Below are 19,782 nucleotides of genomic sequence, written 5' to 3'. Positions count from 1 at the left end.
TGTGTGGCGAAACGTTTCTTCGATAAAGATTCCCATATGTTGCATAAGTGTTTAAATCTTCAATCTGTCGTTTTTATACCAATATATATATATATATATATATATATATATATATATATATATATATATATATATATATATATATCATATCCCTCCAAACTGCCAATATCCCGAACCCCTCCTTTAAAGTGCAGGCATTGTACTTCCCATTTCCAGGACTCGTGTCCGGCTATATAAAAATAACCGGTTTCCCTGAATCCCTTCACTAAATATTACCCTTCTCACACTCCAACAGCTCGTCAGGTCGCAAATACCATTAGTCTCCATTCACTCCTATCTAACACGCTCACGCACGCTTGCTGGAAGTCCAAGCCCCTCGCCCATAAAACCTCCTTTACTTCTTCCCTCCAACCTTTTCGAGGACGACCCCTACCCCACCTTCCTTCCCCTACAGATTTATATGCTCTTCATGTCATTCTACTTTGATTCATTCTCTCTAAATGACCAAACCACCTCAACAAACCCTCTTCAGCCCTCTGACTAATACTTTTATTAACTCCACACCTTCTCCTAATTTCCACACTCCTAATTCTTTGCATAATATTTACACTACACATTGCCCTTAACAGGACATCTCCACTGCCTCCAACCGCCTCCTCGCTGCAGCATTTACAACCCAAGCTTCGCACACATATAAGAGTGTTGGTACTACTATAATTTCATACATTTCCTTCTTTACCTCCATAGATAACGTTTTTTGTCTCCACATATACCTCAACGCATCACTCGCCTTTTTTTCTTCATCAATTCTATGATTAACCTCATCCTTCATAAATCCATCCGCTGACACGTCAACTCCCAAATATCTGAAAACATTCACTTCTTCCATACTCCTCCTCCCAAATTTGATATACATATATATATTTGTGCAAAAATCGCAAGCGAACTATACGAGATGCGAAACAACCACAGGAGGAGTTGAATGATAGCTCCAGGGCTTTAATGCTGCAATCAACATATCAGGAGTTTGCAGTGTTGCAGAAATGAGTAAGAGGTCCCAGGGGATTCGCTCAGAGGAACGTTCTTGCTAAGAATGAGGTAGGGAGGCAGGAGACGCTCAGTGCCTCAGGCACACGAATGTCAAGTACAAGAAAGGTTGAGTATTATAGGAACAGAGGATATTCAGCCTACAAGCAAAGGTAATTGAGTGATCATCTAGCGAACTTAACATTGATGACATTACAGTTATCAAACATTCATTCAGACTTCGGGACTATGTAAAAAAAAACTTAACATTCTGATTTTAGTTGTGCCTGTAATTTGTCTTACGATATTTCCACAAAATTAAGGAAAAAAGAAAACGGGTCTACAGCAGAAAAAAAAATCACGTGCTACTTGAGGAACTCTGTGAAAGTGACTACTAAGGTCAAGCTTGTGGGGAACAAACTAGTGCTTCTCAAGAATCATCTACGGTATCCTTCCTTAAGGCTTCACAGGCGTCGTCTTTTTTAATCAACTAATATACAACATTCTTAACGTGAACCTCAGCCCAACTATTCTTACCAATATATTTGTCAAACCCATTTTTTTTAAAGCTATCGACTTTCCATCAAACACCCCCAGACAAAGTTTATCCGAATTGTAGGCAGCTGGCCGAGTGGCTTATGCACTGGCCTGGAGTTTTACGACTCACTTGCCATGGGTTCAGTTCCGTGGTTTATCCGAATTCATGGTCGCTTTGAGGTCACGTCCAGATCCATCATTAAATGCCTGTTGTAGTTCTCAATGCCCAAGAACAGCGCAGCAGAAATTCTCACTGTGACAACAGATGGAGGTGCAAATGAAACCACACCACGATTTATGCCAAAAGCTGAAAATCTATCTTATTCCGCAAAACCCACCAAAGACTCTCTCTTTATTCCCTTTGTACCCCACTGGAAAAGTCATGAATTCTCACTCGAAATCAACTGGACACATCCTTCTAAAATCCTCACAACTCACACGAAGAAGTCCCCAGTCCCTCACTTACAACCCAATGGAATGATCCCGATCCCTCTCTAACAATCCATTGGATTGTTAGAGGGATCAGGCTCACAAAGTACTGAAAATGTTCCTTTCCCTCATTACCAAACCACTGGAAAGGTCCAGAACCCTTTCACAGAATGCAATGAAAAGGTTAATCTTCCCTCCCTCACAACCCACTAAAAAGGCCCTCCTCTCTCCCTACCTCCCTCCCTCTCCCACTGCCACCCTCTCATAACCCCTTGGAATGATCTCCTATCTTCGCTTTTACAAGGCTCTAGAAAAGTCTCCATTTCGTTCCTCACGAAAGCTCTTCAAGATATTCTCCTCCTGGAGCCTCGATCTAAGCCTCACCTGAAATTCCAATTGATGATGACGACGGTGACGAGGATGGAGACGGTGTTCATGACGAAGGTGAAGAGGAGATACTTGGCGATGAGTGGGAGCACCAGCGAAGTGGGCGGCAGGATCTTCGACACCAGCAAGAGGAACACGACGAGTGAGAGCAAAATGGAGATACCCAGCGTCACCTGAGGGTGTACCAACATGCTGTAAAAGACGGTGGTGATGGTGGACACAGTGAAAAGGAGGGAAAATAAGGTGGCTTGGAGATTCGTAAATAATTGATTCGGGAGAGGAAGGAAGACACTTATACTGATTCTAAGATATTCTTATTTTCTCGAGTAGAACTTCATTAATGTTTTATTGAACTTTATAGATTTATTTACACATTTATTCTTTATTTGACGATCAACTTATAAAATCACACATTTAATAAAACCATGTTCTAGCAACAAAAATATAATGACTTGACTTATACATATTTTAGCGATGTTCTATAGTCATTTGCCTTTTCTTTCTTGGAACGTCTCTGTGAATTCCTAGAAAGGACAGAGGAATCTCGGTTACTCTGTCAGAGTAACCGAGAGAAAAGTCCACAACGATGTAGCCACGAGTCTGAGAAGACCAGTTCAGCTTGATTTTGGCTTGCAATATGACAGTAAACAGTATCCCCACAATGCAAATTAATACGTTACTAACCTCAGAACCAAACACTGATTAAGTAGAATATAATGAAGGTCTTCAGGGGGCTGTAGGGCAAATTTCCGCGCGCGCTCAACCAAAAATCGAAAAATTATGGAAATTGAGATATATATACCGAAAAATAGCTTAACTCTTTGGCAACACAATGGTACCAGAATGAATGAATGTTCTACGACGTTTCTACAAGAAATTATAGTCATTTATATCAGGTATGGTGACGGCGATGTGGGTAGCGAGTCTGCTCAGAGCCCATATATTTTTTGGAATTTTTTTTCTTGTTTTTTTTATCTCTTTTCCTTGCATTATTTTTTCTAATATAATAACTGACTATTTGGCATCATAAAACAGTAGGCGGAACTTATCCGTAGACCTAGAGACAACCAGGCACCATATGGGAACGCTCGGCAGTGTTCCCGCTCCCGAGAGTGCCAGGAGAAATCACTTCATTATTACGCTTATATATCAACTCTACGGCTTATTTATCTATCAGAATTGATCTAATATGATATAATAAACACTATAAATAACATACAAACATGTTATATACTCTAGTCTAGACTGAATAAAATAAGCCATAATATGGCGAGAGACCATCGGGAATATTTCGATATAAATAAGTTACTCCTCTCATGTTGTCTTTGAATAAGAGAAAACGGTATTTTGAAGAGGATAACTGCACTAGAACACCAGTTTACTAAGAAATACACCGAAATAAACGCGATTTTCTTCGCGTTTTTTTTTCTAGACGGGGGGCCGGCCGGCGCTCCAGGCCAATATCTCGGAAGTAATTTATTCACCTAAATTCCATAATTCTTCCTTTATTACTTAATTAAATGGAATAATATTCACAGAAATTGTAGAATAATGATTTCTCTATTTAGCCCCATATCATTTTTTGGAAATATTCCAAATACTTTCGGAGTTATGTATGAGTAAAGGGCAGATTTTTTGCAACATTCCAGGAACTAACAAACTTTATTTTTTTTTGTGAAATTAAGATAAGTTATTTAGAGGCAAGATTTTCGAGTAAATACGTATAAGCATTGTTCTCTCGGCACCAAGTGTCCAAACAACCTTACGTAGTCCCATATAGGAATAAATTTGGGCACAAGGGCATTTTCAGTAAATCAGTCTTTTCTCAGTTGTTGTTTGAGGTATATTTTTGATAAATATTTTCAAGAAAGAGTGAAAACACTTTGTCTTGTGCACCAAAACTGGAGGAAATCGGACGGTAAACAAAAGAGCTACAATTTTTTGCCCGACGCCCCCCTTTAGTAAAATGAGATGATGTACATCTCATCAAATCGTGAAACAGCAGCTGATGGAGACCTGTCTCTGGTGGACATGACAGATAGCCGAGTTACACGGTGAATATTTGTACCAGGTAGTAGACTTCACAGTGAACACGTGTACCAGGTAGCAGACGTCACAGTGAACACGTGTACCAGGTAGCAGACGTCACAGTGAACATGTGTACCAGCAGGCTTCACAGTGAACACGTGTACCAGGTAGCAGACTTCACAGTGAACACGTGTGCTATGTAGTAGATTTAACAATGAACACATGTACCAGGCAATAGTTCACAGTGATCACGTGTACCAGGTAGCAGACTTCACAGTGAACACGTGTACTATGTAGTAGATTTCACAATGAACACGTGTACCAGTGATCACGTGTACCAGGTAGCAGACTTCACAGTGAACACGTGTACCAGGTAGCAGACATCACAGTGAACACGTGTGCCAGGTAGCAGACATCACAGTGAACACGTGTACCAGGTAGGAGACGTCACAGTGAACACATGCACCAGGTAGTAGACTTCACAGTGAATACTTGTACCAGGTATCAGTCTACACAGTGTGTGTGTGTGTGTACTCACCTATTTGTACTCACTTATTTGTGGTTGCAGGGGGTCGATTCATAGCTCCTGGCTCCGCCTCTTCACTGATTGCTACTAGGTCCTCTCTCTCCCTGCTCCATGAGTTTTATCATATCTCGTGTTAAAACTGTGTATGGTTCCTGCCTGCACTACGTCACTTGCCAGACTATTCCACTTCCTGACAACTAAAATACTTCCTAACATATCTTTGACTCATCTGAGTCTTCAACTTCCAGTTGTGACCCCTTGTTTGTGTCTCCCATTTCTGGAACATCCTGTCTCTGTCCACCTTGTCAATTCCTCGCAGCATTTTGTATGTAGTTATCATGTCTTCGCTAACCCTCCTGTCCTCCAGTTTCGTCAGGGTGAGTTCCCTTAAACTTTCTTCGTAGGACATTCCCATTAAGTCTTAACTTGCCTTGTTGCAAACAGTTGCACTTTCTCTAATTTCTTGACATGCTTGACCAAGTGTGGGTTCCAAACTAGTGCTGCATACTCCAGTATGGGCCTGACGTACAAGGTGTACAAATTCTTCAACGATTCCTTATTGAGGTATCGGAACGCTGTTCTCAGATTTGCCAGGCGCCCATATGCTGCAGCAGTTATCTGGTTGATGTGTACCTCAGGAGATGTGCTCAGTATTATACTCACCCCAAGATCTTTTTTCTTGTGTGAGGTTTGCAGTCTTTGGCCACCTAAACTATACTCTGTTTGCGGTCTTATTTGCCCTTCCCTGATCTTCATGACTTTGCATTTAGCGAGGTCAAATTTAAGGAACCAGTTGCCGGACCAAGCTTCCAGCCTGTCCAGGTCTCTTTGCAGTCCTGCCTGATCCTCATCTGATTTAATTCTCCTCATTAACTTCACATCATCTGCAACCAGGGACACTTCTGAGTCTATCCCTTCCATCATGTCATTCACATGTATTAAAAACAGCAATGGTTCTAGGACTGATCCCTGTGGGACCCCGCTCGTCACAAGAACCCACTCTGATACCTCGTCACGTACCATGATTCGTTGTTGCCTCCCTGTCAGGTATTGTGTGTGTGTGTGTGTGTGTGTGTGTGTGTGTGTGTGTGTGTGTGTGTGTGTATGTGTATGAGAGAGAGAGAGAGAGTGAGTGAGTGAGTGAGTGAGTGAGTGAGCGCACGCGGGCATATTCGTGCATGTTGTGTGTGTCTGTTATTTTGCAGAGTACACAGAAATAAAAGTGTATATCAACGCATATATGCATATGAAATCTATATATCATATAAATGAGGCTAAAAATGCTGTATCAAATAATAATTCTTTAATAGAAAAGCATTTTTTTTGGTTACCCAAAAAGCAATTTAAATTATAATGACATCACTTATAAAATGCCTCTTTTCTAGATTTTTTTTTTTAATTAAACTTTTAAAAATACGTATTGTTCTCTGAGGCAAGTATAATGTCTATGAAAATATGCCATTATATGAATATTATGATTTAATAGTGTTGAGGTATGTAAATGCTTAGACGCACAGTCGCACATACATCGCACTTTATTTACAAAATCAATGCAGCTCTATGAGTATAACGATATTATATGGAAGTATCACCGCTGGTGCTAATTGCTGACTCCTCTTGAGTATTTTCTCCCCTTACCACTTCATATATTTGTGTAGGGGAAAAACGCTTTGAGATGCTATGACAAAGTGGTGGATGCTGCAGCCTTAGAGCAAGTATGAAGACCTGGAGAAATTAACAAATATAATATAATGTCCGAACTGAAACATGTGCGTTTAAACTAAGCAAATAATTAATTGTATTTCGACAGACTGGGATTACAAGGTAAGTTTGCTTGCAAAATTAAATCCATGCACTAGCATATGTTAACTTTATCTATATAAAAATTAGTCTTTATTCTGCGTATTTTACATTGCTCTTTGGGTTGCTAATATACATATAAACTGATTTTTTAAATTTGTATTAATTTAAATTTCAGTATAAAAAAAATATGTACTAAAACACAAACACACACACACACACACACACACACACACGCACACACACACACACACACACACACATATATATATATATATATATATATATATATATATATATATATATATATATATATATAAGGAATTCTCAAGAGCAGGCGAAATATACACAAACACTGATCTCTGGCTGAAGGAGACTCGAACCTACGAACCTTGGTACAAGGTACGCAGTGTTATACCATTCTCACCACACTGGACAATACCTTGGCGCCTAGCACAATGCTAGACGTTGATCCAAGGCAGCCAGCTTTCAGGGAGAAGGCTTACAGCTTTTCATCTCATCCCCTGCATGCATCAGTCTTACTAGTGACATTAATAATGCAAGGAATTCGCAAGAGTAGGCGAAATATACACAAACACTGAACTCTGGCTGAAGGAGACTCGAACCTACGAACCTTGGAACAAGGTAAAACCTCACAGTGCAACTCTCGCTCAATGCAAACTCAAAGAAAAGTATGGACCAACAATGGGGAAAACTGTATGATAAATTAAGGAAAATTTGGGAATAAGCATAGGAAAATTCATAGAAGAATTCAAGAAAATTAAGAAATTGACGCAAAGAAACTTACGAATAAATGAAAAAAAAAAATAGGGATGGACGCAAGGAAATTTACGGCTAAACGCATTTAGCATTTAGGTCCCCTACCACAAGTACTCTCTCACTTGGCTCAAAAGTTCCTACACACTTAATATCTTCCAAAATCTCTCTCTCTCCTCTACACTCCTCTCTTTTCCAGGTGCATTTCACTTATTATGACCCACTTTTCACATCCTACCCTTATTTTAATCCACATAATCCTTGAACTGATACATTTATATTCCCTCTTCTCTCTTCATAACTGATCCTTCAACATTATTGCTGCCCCTTCCTTAGCTCTAACTCTCTCAGATACTTCTGACTTAATCCCATTTATTTCTTCCCACTAAAACTCCCCTACCCCCTTCAACTTTGTTTCGCTTAGGGATAGCACATCCAACTTCATCTCTTTCATACCATTAGCAATCATTCCTATCTTATTATCCACACTACATCCACACACATTCAAACATCCCAATTTTATAAAGTTCTTTTTTCCTTGTTTTTAGTAGTTTATACAGGAGAAAGAAGTTACTAAGACCTACTTTTACCGGGAAGTAGTCTCCCTCTCTTCTACACACCCTAACCTGAGCCTCACTATCCTCATAAAAACCCTTTACAGCATTTAGCAACTTATCACCTATTCCATATACTTGCAACATCTGCCACATTGCTCCCCTATCCACTCTATCATATGCCTTTTCTAAATCCATAAATGCAATAAAAACTTCCCTATCTTTATCTAAATACTGCTCACATATATGCTTCAATGTAAACACTTGATCTACACATCCCCTACCCACTCTAAAACCTTTCTCATCCGCAATTCTACATTCTGTCATACCTTTAATTCTTTCAATAATAACCCTACCGTACACTTTTCCTGGTATACTCAGTAAACTTATTCCTCTATAATTTTTACAATCTCTTTTGTACCCCTTTCCTTTATATATTAGGTACCTTCCCCTCTTTCATACATTTATTAAACAAAAATACCAACCACTCCAACACTATGTCCCCCCCTGCTTTAACATTTCTGTAATGATCCCGTAAGTTCTAGGTGCTTTACCCCCTTTGATTCTACGTAATGCCTCACGCACCTTCCCCACACTCACATCCTGCTCTTCTTCACTCCTAAAAGATGATATACCTCCCTGACCAGTGCATGAAATTACCGCCTCCCTTTCTTCGTCGACATTTAAAAGTTCCTCAAAATATTCTCGCCATCTACCCAAAACCTCCATCTCCCCATCTACTAACCCCTTCTCTGTTTTTAACTGATAAATCCATTTGTTCCCTAGGTTTTCTTAACTTGTTTAACTCACTCCAATTATTTTTCTTATTTTCATTAAAATTCCTAGACAGTACCTCTCCCACTCTGTCATCTGCCCTCCTTTTGTACTCTCTCACCACTCTCTTTACCTTTCTTTTACACTCCATATACTCTACTCTTCTTATAACACTTCTGCTTTGTAAATGCCTCTCGTAAGCTACCTTTTTCTCTTTTATCACACCCTTTACTTCATCATTCCACCAATCACTCCTCTTTCCTCCTGCACCCACCCTCCTATAGCCACAAACTTCTGCCCCACATTCTAATACTGCATTTTTAAAACTATTCCAACCCTCTTCAACCCCCCACTACTACTCATACCTGCACCAGTCCACCTTTCTGTCAATAGTTGCTTATATTTCACCCGAACTTCCTCCTCCCTTAGTTTATACACTTTCACCTCCCTCCGTCAGTGACCAGTGTCACTGACGTGTATGCAAAGTCATGGAGACGATTATCAGGAGAAGAGTGGTGGAGCACCTAAAAAGGAATGAGCCTATAAACAGCAACCATCACGGTTTCAGAGACGGGAAATCCTGTGTCAGAAATGTACTAGAGTTATATGACAAGGTGACAGTAGTAAGACGAGAGGAATGGGTAGATTGCATTTTCTTGGATTATAAGAAGGCTTTTGACACAGTTGCACACAGGAGACTAGTGCAAAAGCTGGAGGACCAGGCAGGTATAACTGGGAAGGCACTACAATTAATCAGAGAATACCTGACGGGAAGGCATCAGCGAGTCATGGTACATGATGAGGTGTCAGAGTGGGCGCCTTTGAGGAGCGGGGTTCCACAGGGGGTCAGTCATTGGACTGGTGCTGTTTTTGGTATATGTGAATGACATGACGGAAGGAATAGACTCAGAAGTGTCCCTATTTGCAGATGATGTGACGTTAATGAGGAGAATTCAGTCGGAGGAGGATAAGGAATCTGGACAGGCTGCAGGCCTGGTCCAGCGGCTGGCTCCTGGAGTTCAACTGCACCAAGTGCAAAATTATGAAGACCAGGAAAGGGCAAAGAAGACTGCAGACAGTACAGTCTAGGGGGCAAAGACTACAAACGTCACTCAAGGAAAAGGATCTTGGAGTGTGTATAATACACACATAATAATACACATTTCCTTAGGCGCACGTCAAGCAAATAACTGCTGCAGCATATGGGCGACTAGCGAACCTAAGAATAGCATTCCGACGTCTCAGTAAGGAGTCGTTCCGTACCATGTACACCGTATACGACAGGCCCATATTGGAGTAGGCATTCCGGTTTGGAACCCACACTTGGCCAAGCACGTCAGGAAACCAGAGAAAGTGCAAAGGTTTGCAACGAGACTAGTCCTGGAAGAGAGGTTAAGAGAACTCAACCTGATGACAGTGGAGGACAGGAGGGACAAGGGACACATGCCAGCGACATATAAAATAGTGTGAGGAATTGACATTGTCGATAGCGACAGGATGTTCCAGAGATTGGACACAGAAACAAAAGGTCACAATTGGAAATTGAAGACTCCGATGAGTCAAAGGGATGTTAGGAAGTATTTCTTCAGTGAAAGAGTTGTCAGGAAGTAGAATAGTCTGGAAAGTAAGTTAGTGGAGGCAGGTACCATACATAACATTAAGAAGAGGTATGATAAAGCTCATGGACCAGGGAGAGAGTGGACCTAGTAGTGACCAGTGAAGAGGCGGGGCCAGCAGCTATGGCTCGACCTCTGCAACCACAATTAGGTGAGTACACACACATACATTCTCTCTCTCTCTCTCTCTCGTTCTCTCTTTCTCTCGTTCTCTCTCTCGTTCTCTCTCTCTCGCTCTCTCTCGTTCTCTCTCTCGTTCTCTCTCTCGTTCTCTCTCTCTCTCGTTCTCTCTCTCTCTCGTTCTCTCTCTCTCTCGTTCTCTCTCTCTCTCGTTCTCTCTCTCTCTCGTTCTCTCTCTCTCTCTCTCGTTCTCTCTCTCGTTCTCTCTCTCTCGTTCTCTCTCTCTCGTTCTCTCTCGTTCTCTCTCGGTCTCTCTCGTTCTCTCTCGTTCTCTCTCTCGTTCTCTCTCTCTCTCGTTCTCTCTCGTTCTCTCTCTCGTTCTCTCTCTCGTTCTCTCTCTCTCTCGTTCTCTCTCTCTCGTATCTAAGCTGATTACCTCCCATTCCACAGGTGCAGTACGGCTTCAGCGGGTTTAGTCATTAACTATTTGTACTACTACTAGCGCTATTACTATTACTGCTGCTACTAGTGCTTACTACTACTACTACTACTGCTACTGTTATTACTACTACTGCTACTACCACTACTGCTACTACTACTACTATTATATATATATATATATATATATATATATATATATATATATATATATATATATATATATATATATATATATATATTATAGTAGTGTTAATGTTGCAGTTTAAAAACTGTAGTGTAAAGCACCCTTCTGGCAAGACAGTGATGGAGTGAATGATGGTGAAAGTTTTTCTTTTTCGGGCCACCCTGCCTTGGTGGGAATCGGCCAGTGTGATAATATATATATATATATATATATATATATATATATATATATATATATATATATATATATATATATATATATATATATATATATCTTTTGTTTCGGCTTCTTGTGCATTTCTATTCCTTTGCACCCTCTCCTCCACCTCCTATCTTCCTATCAGCCCTCTCCTCATTATCACCCTATCCCTCATTACTATTACCCCACCGTATATCATTCTCTAGGTCCTCTCATGTCTTCTGCCTCTTCCTTCCTCCTACCCCTTACAAACCGGCCATTTCCTAATTCTTTCTTCCTCTCCTATATCTCACCTTTTCTCCTGCCTCAGCGGGGAGATAGAAGACGAGGATGCAGAGGAAGGAGATGAGCACAGTGGGGAGGATCAAGTTGACGGTATAGAAGAGAGTCTTCCTCCTGATGGTGATGTAGAAGGTTATGTCTGTCTCTGTGGGACCTCGGTCGTTGTGGATCACGTTCAGGAAGGCTGGAACCTGCAACACGGCGGCCACTGGTTAGTCTTAGAAGCACACGGAGGTTCAGAAATTAGTGTTTGAAGCACACGAAGTGTCATAATTAGTCTTTAAAGCACAGGAAGGGCCAGGAGTTAGCGTTGGAAGTACACGGGAGCCTGGGGTTAGTCCTCTAAACAAACGAAAATCAGAGGCTTTTGCGTTTGAAACTCACGGGGGATCAAAGGTCAGTGTTTAAAACATACGGAGTCAGAGGTTAGTAATTAAAACACACATGGACAGATATTACCTGTGGCACACTGCGTCAAAGAATAATAATGATGCTTCCATTACATTTAATCATTGGTTAATATGTTAAGTGGAAGGACACAAGTGCAACTAATGAGACATTTTATTGTGGCAACGTTTTGCTCTCCAGTAGCTTTTTCAAGCCGTAACCGGCTTGAGAAAGCTCCTGGAGAGCGAAACGTTGGCACAATAATACGTCACATTAGTTTCACTTGTGTCCTCTTACTTAACATATTGTCGGTAATTCTACCAACATTAATACAATTGGTTAGCATAGTTTAAAACAGATGAGGTTTGAGGTTAATAATGCTTCCAATCCACTAGGTCAACTATTTTTTTCCAGCTCACAGGGTTCTGAGTCAGTGTTTGCAGTACACGGGGTAAAGAAGCTAAATTCTGCTAGCATCACACAGATTAAAAAGCACTATCTTACACTTTCTCATTCAGTCAAAACTTTCGCCTGTGGCCTTTCAGAAGTTGTAAGTCAAATGCCACATATAGAGAATACACAAGCCTCAAGAAAACTTAATTACTAACATGCATAATACCCAAAGTATATAATCCATGACATACATAATCCCTAATACACATAATCCCTATGAAACGTAATTCGTACCATAGATAATCCCAAACAAACATAATCCCTAACAAATATAATCCCTAACATAATCCCGAACAAGCATAATCCCTAACAAACGTAATCCATAACATACATGATACCTAACAAATATAATCCCTAACAAACATAATCCCTAACAAGCATAATCCCTATTACATTGTCCCTAACAAGCATAATCCCTATTACATTGTCCCTAGCATACATACTCCCTAACAAACATAATCCCTAATACAATATAACATAAATAATCTCTAACATTCATCCCTAACAAACATTATCTCTCATATTATAAATAACAATGTCGACAAGCAGATGAATATGACACATGAGCAACACGTAAGTGTTATATATACTGTATGTCTCACTTATCATTCATTATCCCTTCATGAGTAATCCCTAACAAAGTGGATAATTAATCTACTTTCCGTTATTCCAGACCAAGAGTGGATACATGAAGACTTCATTCACTCGCAAACTTTCCGTTTCAAATTTGCTCATACACTCTCTTCAAGTCATGGAAACTTCTTGGAGCCAATACTGAGAGGTGGATTAGGCTTCACGTTCGCCTGTAACTATGCTGAGAGGCGGAGTAGGCTTCACGTCCGCCTGTAACTATGCTGAGAGATAGAATAGGCTTCACATTCGCCTGTAACTATGCTGAGAGGCGGAGTAGGCTTCACGTCCGCCTGTAACTACGGACAGTCCCTCCTGAGCTCAGCCATTCTCAAAGTTACCAAAGCATCACCAGCTAAAACTTTTGCCTCTTTTGGAAAAACAAGTTTAATGTGACAGTTTGGGTTTCGTCCTGGTTATTGCAGTTTTCCTCTCTTCCTCTCTAACTCTACAACATTACGGTATTTGCACAATTCACACAAGTCATAAAATTTTTTCCATTAACTCTGGAATCCACTGTTGCGGTGTCATCACTCACGTCTGCTTCAAGTCAATGACCATCTTCTGAAGACCAAAAAATGAAACAAGTCAAATAGTGATTTACCCCAGTGCTTATGGCAGCTACCGTCACAATTCTAAGAATGTCTCCAACCAGTGCTTGATGGTCACTTCACACTGTTGAGAGTATCTCCATGAACTGCTCGTCACTACAGAACTAACGAATGACAAAGATATTGGTTGCAATTACTCTCCTGGTCATTTGCCTACTGACCCTGGCCCAGGACGGTCGTTCAGCTCCTCCCTCTCTCTTGTTTACTGACAAAGTGTTTTAGAAACTCGTCCAGATATCCAGGTAGTTTTAGAACACGTTATAGCGCGTTCAATTTCTGTACAATTAAAGTCGACACTTAAGCAAAATATTAGTTACTAGATGTTAGGATAGTTAATCATGAAAACCAAAGTACATAATCGGGAAAACAGTGGATGCTGGGGTTTGGAAAGGACATTACTTTCTCTTAAATAGCCGGAAACTGCACGATCGTGATTGATGGTGGAAGATGGGTTGTTGTGCTTTATTATTGTAATTATCAACAGCTTGACTGATCAGAGACCAAGCTGCGAACGATGAGAGGAGGAACAAGCCTTCACCACACCTTATGCTGAATGATTTACATACTGTTGTCTCTCGTTGCAGCCATTAAGGTTCTAAGAATGTGACGGAAGATTTCTCTTGTAATTCATCTTACCATGCCGCGAGGATCTGTATTCTTGTGTCTAAATGCTCAAACCCGCAACGTGTTGCAGACAACAAATTGTAACTACTACTTCATATTGGTACTTTCGGGCTTTTCTGGGCAGGCTTTCACTGCTTACATGTAGAGATCAGTGGAGTAAATTTCGCCGACATCTTTAATAGGGATGGTAGGTCCTTCCTGTAATTATGATCTATCAGATGAACTTGGCTACTGGTTTATTCGTCAAGGAAAATAACCTGACACTTGTCTGTAATCACGTGACACACCGTCCCACACAGTGGGACGGTGTGTCACGTGACGGTGGGGCAGCCAGTATCCCTATGGTAGCCGATGGTTGCACATATCCGACTTTTATATTGAATATTCACCTGCACCGGACTTTCCTGAGGCAGCAGGCGTTGGTATAAAAAATTATATTTCTGTTGGTATGTGGTAATGACCGGATGCCTTGCCCGGTGCTGGGTCGTCTGTCTCTCCATAAATTTTTGGTTATGCAGATAACGTTGCGGCCTGACCGGTAAGGGTTTTTTTTTCCTCCCTGAATTTATGAAGGTAGTAGATTCAGGTGCGAGTGAAGAATACTCTCCTCAACAGATGCTAGTGTACAATTTTTCAGTTTGGCACACATACGTCTGCTGTCCCTTAGCCCCTTACTTCCATATAGGGTTTGAGATTAGGGCTTGACATTTGAGGCTTCGTATAAGGTATATAAATTGCGAATGTAGTCCAGAGTGACTGAGATTTTATGTAAGGAATATTAGAGACCGAATTAGTATTCTTGCAATTGCAAGTTCATAGCAACACTGACTCAGCCACATAATGTACGAAAGATATCCTGTTCGTGAAGGATGCAAGTTCGGCTTCCAATCTTCCTTACACAGGTTGTTATTTTCACGATAAGGCGAGAGTGTCAGTTCGTAGCTGAATTCCTCATATCCAAGCTGCCTTATCTTCATGTTCGTGTCACTCTAATGAAATAGTAGGTCACTAAAGTTAACAAACAAGTGTTTTCGAAGATTCTCCTCTAGATGACCTTAAGTGTATGAAAACGACTGTCGGGGGTATTGAAAAGTGGCTTTCCCAGAGTCCTCACTCAGCCACTGTTCTTGACGGCCTCCGTCAAAACCCTCCCTCCCTCCCTCTTGTCCCTTACGCTGTACATGCACCCACATTAGGTTTTCATGTAGTGTAACGTGTTCCTTGCGTACTGTGTCAGCTACTGCTTTTTCTTTATTTCCATGGGTACGTGTGACGCCGGCAGTGCAGAGCTGGTGACGATGACTGTAGGTGTTTCCGGTCTTTTATAGGTGTTCTCTGTGTAGTTTTGATGAGTTCAGGTGCAATTAGAACCGTTATGGGCACTCTTTATGTAGTTTGATGCATTTACTAATATAATTTATAGTTCAGCAACGGAAGTACAAGTCTGACTCGTTAACAAGAAAAATTTCATCCAGCCTTCCTCAGTCATTTTTCTCTGTACACTAATTTCTATAATGGGTGAAACCATAAAAAAATCTGGGATGGGAGAGGGCTAGGAGAGGGAAACGGGGTGGGTTAAACTTTTTTTCCTATCTCATTACCGTAAATAAAAAAAAAACCTTGCATGAAGCAACGAAGCTCGTTAGTGTTGCAGGATGTTGATGGCTGACAGCTGGCTAGTGCAACACCACATCTTCCTGTGCCACACACACCAATGTGATTCTCAGTGACATCAAGTTCCAGCAAGTGCAATTTTGGGGAAAAAAAACAAGAAATATGAATTTAAAAAGAGCACAATAAAGGAGAGAGAAGGCGGATGAGGGAAGAGAGAGAGAGAGAGAACCTGTAAATAGCTTGTCAGTTAAGTTATTGATCCTTAACCTTGTCAAACCCTGTGTAAAAAAAAAAAAAAGACAGACAGACAGAGACAGAGAGAGAGAGTTGATTACATTTTGTTTTTTGTTCTGGTTTTCTCCATTTGTTTCAATAACGGAGCAAGTAAAGTCTGTCCTCGGTGAACTCCTCATTTTTCAGTTTTGATGAATTTTCGGCGCTAATAATGTCCAGTGTTCTTTGCTTTCTTTCCCTCCATCTCTCTCTCTTTCTCCCATCAGTCCTTTACCCCTTATCTTCTTCACGCCAGGTCATTCTCTATTACCCATTTTCTGTATAAATTAGAACCTGTTCGCCCCTTACCAGGAGCTTTTCCAGTCATCTGCTAAGAGTGTCTCCATCTTTACTACTTCCTCTCTAATAACGCTGAATGTTTCATTCATTCTTTTCCGTTTCCTATTGGATCCTGTCTTCCATTCCTGCTTACATTTCTTCTTACTGAATCCGGCTTTCTTCATTTATCATCCCGTTTATCTCGTGTTGTCTTGTCAGTTTTTTGCGTTCCGTCTCAGTTTTATTGCATTATCCACAGTGTGTATGTGTGTGTGAGTGTACTCACCTAATCGTAGTGGCAGGGGTCGAGACTCAGCTCTGCATGCGTGTGTATGTTAGAACACAAACTCTGCTACTAACTCCTCTGTGGTAAGGACTAGCATAACGATGTGTTTCCAAAACGAAAATGACAGCCAGATCTTTCTCTTCTTGATCTTTTATTCCTTTAGTCTTCTTCCCATCGCTCTTGTTATTTCTTCCCCTTGCCTTCACCTCCTTTTCTCCTCCCTCTTCCTTCACCTCCATTGCCCCTCACGTACCTTCCCTCACCTACCTCCACAATGTCCCAGGTGCCTGACTTCCAGTAGTCTGAGAGGTCGACGAAGTTCTTGTCGTTGTAGAGGGACAAGGAGACCTGGTCGCCGTTGAAGGTCCACGAGCCGAACTTCATGAGACAAGTTTGCTGGTCGAAGGGGAAGTAGGTGACGTCGATGGTGCACGAGCTCTGTAAGGAGGAGGGAAGAGAGTGAATGATGTTGTGGAGGAAGAGAGAAGAAGAAAGTGAATGAGGCTGGGAGGGGAGACTGAGCGAAGAAGCAGATAAGTATAAATTTAAGTAGAGAGCTAATGGTCAAGAGTAAGTAGTGTGACGATGTTATAAAAGAGGGGGACATGGATGACCATTTAAACTATAGGCCCGTCACACTATAAATTATAATTATTATTATTGCATTCATAGGGGTGGGAGCTAAGCCCGTAGGGGTCACACAGTACATGAAGAATAGGTACCAATCCTGTTAAATTCAACGACAAGAACAAGAGCTTCGATTATTTGGATCAGTAGCTCCTTGCTAGCACCAGGGCGCCTTCCTAGAAGCATTTCACTGAAAAGCTTTATAGTAAAAAACACCACATAAGTGATTAGGGTAAAAAACAAAAACGGGGGGAACTCACATAGAAGAAAAACTGCTGCCTATAAAGTAAAATGAAGCTGCTATAAGAGTCACATAAATTATAAACTAAAGAAACGTAATGCGCTTATTGGGATTTCAAAACTATACTGGATATTCAGTATATATATATATATATATATATATATATATATATATATCTATATATATATATATATATATATATATATATATATATATATATATATATATGCGCAATAAGATCACAGTAAACAGGTGATTTCAGAATATGCAAAACAACCACTGTGAAAGAATAGAGAAATTCCAAGCGCTTTCGTGACTACTCACATTATCAAGGAACAATGAAAGTAGAGCATCAAATGAAGGTATATGAAGGGTCTAGCCCACACCTCACTATCAGATCCCACAACAAAGGAACACCTGACACGCCACTCGTAAGAGAGAGAACACTGCAGCAGGCCCGCCGGCCCAACTAGACAGGTCCTTCACACAACCCACCAACAAACTATTCTACCCAAGAAATAAGAATTTTAAACATTATTATTTGTCTAATGTATTATTAAATTCTTCCCAAATTCTATTAATTATAAATGGATCTAATTTATATAAACCAAAGGAAATATTCATATTATTGTCAAAACTGCTTTTTATGAAACAAGATTCAATTATATTCCTGTCGACCATGGACTTGCTTGATACAACTTTCTCAACTTTTTGAAAATCAATTGGATGGTTAAAATCTCTCACATGAATAAATAGAGCATTGGAATCTTGTCCAGTTCTAATGCTGTATTTATGTTGTTTTAATCTTAGTTCGAGATTTTTACCAGTTTGACCGTAATAAACTTTATCGCAAATTTTACAAGGAATCTCATAGACACATCCATCAGCATTTTGGGGGGAATTCTTTATCAAAAGTTTTTTTACTGTATCAAGATTTTTGAATACAACTTTAATATTAAAAGTCTTAAGAAGAGAAGGCATATCAACCAAGTTTTCATGGTAAGGGAGAACCAACATATTTTTAGTTGAATAAGGCTGGTTGTCCCTTTTTGGATTGTAAAAAGTATTTCTAGCAACTTTAAAAGATTTATCAATTACATTTCTTGGATATTTCAAATCATTACCTATTTCATAAATTTTGGATATTTCCTGATCTATGAACTCTGGACTACAAATTCGTAAAGCTCTCAAAAACATTGATGAGAAAACAGACAGTTTAACTCTATCTTGATGCGAAGAATAATAGTGGACATAGGAACAGTTATTTGTAGGTTTTCTGTAAACTTTAAATTTGAATTCATTATTATCCTTAATAATTAAAACATCTAGAAAAGGCAATGAGTTATTTTCTTCAAACTCAACATTAAAGTTTATAGAATGGGCTAAACTATTTAATTTGCCAAGGAAATGGTGTATATACACCAAATGTAGATATACACCATTTTCTTGGCAAATTAAATAGCTTGGGTACGACTGGTAACACTTATATTTGCAGAGTCGTGAGGGAGAGCCCAGCCCAGCCTAACCTTGTTCTTGCCTGTGGGTCTATCCGGGAACTGAGAGAGAGGCAGGGCGAATGACGCTCACATGTGGCATCACGTGACGTCACATGCTAGCCCCTAGGCCTAGCAAGGGATCGTCTATATAAAATATATAGATGGTACTAACTACGATACTCAGATATGCTACACAAACATACAGGGGATCAGCAACTATGCTGACATGTGTGCGTGTGCGTGTGCGTGTGCGTGTGCGTGCGTGCGTGTGTGTGTGTGTGTGTGTGTGTGTGTGTGTGTGTGTGTGTGTGTGTGTGTGTGTGTGTGTGTGTGTACTCACCTATATGTGGTTACAGGGGTCGATTCATAGCTCCTGGCCCCGCCTCTTCACTGGTCGAAACTAAATCACTCTCTCCCAGCTCCGTAAGCTTTATCATACCTCTTCACTTTCCAGATTATTCCACTTCCTGACAACTCTAAAGCTAAAGAAATACTTCCTAACATCCCTATGACTCAAGTGGGTTTTCAACTTCCAACTGTGGCCCATTGTTGCTGTATCCCATCTCTGAAACACTCGAGCCG

At 40.4% G+C, this 19,782-nt stretch overlaps 1 protein-coding gene across 1 annotated transcript in view; it reads right to left on the bottom strand.

Moving 5' to 3' along the window:
- Positions 1-19,782, bottom strand: part of LOC128706532 (nicotinic acetylcholine receptor beta1) — a 101,267-nt gene that overhangs the window by 17,664 nt on the left and 63,821 nt on the right. Inside the window, exons 3-5 of the mRNA XM_053801449.2 lie at positions 17,104-17,274; positions 11,691-11,870; positions 2,377-2,552 (exon numbers count right to left, since the gene is read on the bottom strand). Of these exons, the coding sequence (XP_053657424.2) occupies positions 2,377-2,552; positions 11,691-11,870; positions 17,104-17,220 (473 nt within the window). The 5' untranslated portion in view covers positions 17,221-17,274. The remainder of the gene's footprint in view (positions 1-2,376; positions 2,553-11,690; positions 11,871-17,103; positions 17,275-19,782) is intronic.

This window comes from Cherax quadricarinatus, chromosome 36 (genome assembly GCF_038502225.1).
Source record: "Cherax quadricarinatus isolate ZL_2023a chromosome 36, ASM3850222v1, whole genome shotgun sequence".
Classification (NCBI taxonomy): domain Eukaryota; kingdom Metazoa; phylum Arthropoda; class Malacostraca; order Decapoda; family Parastacidae; genus Cherax; species Cherax quadricarinatus.
This window is presented reverse-complemented; position numbering and strand designations above follow the sequence as displayed.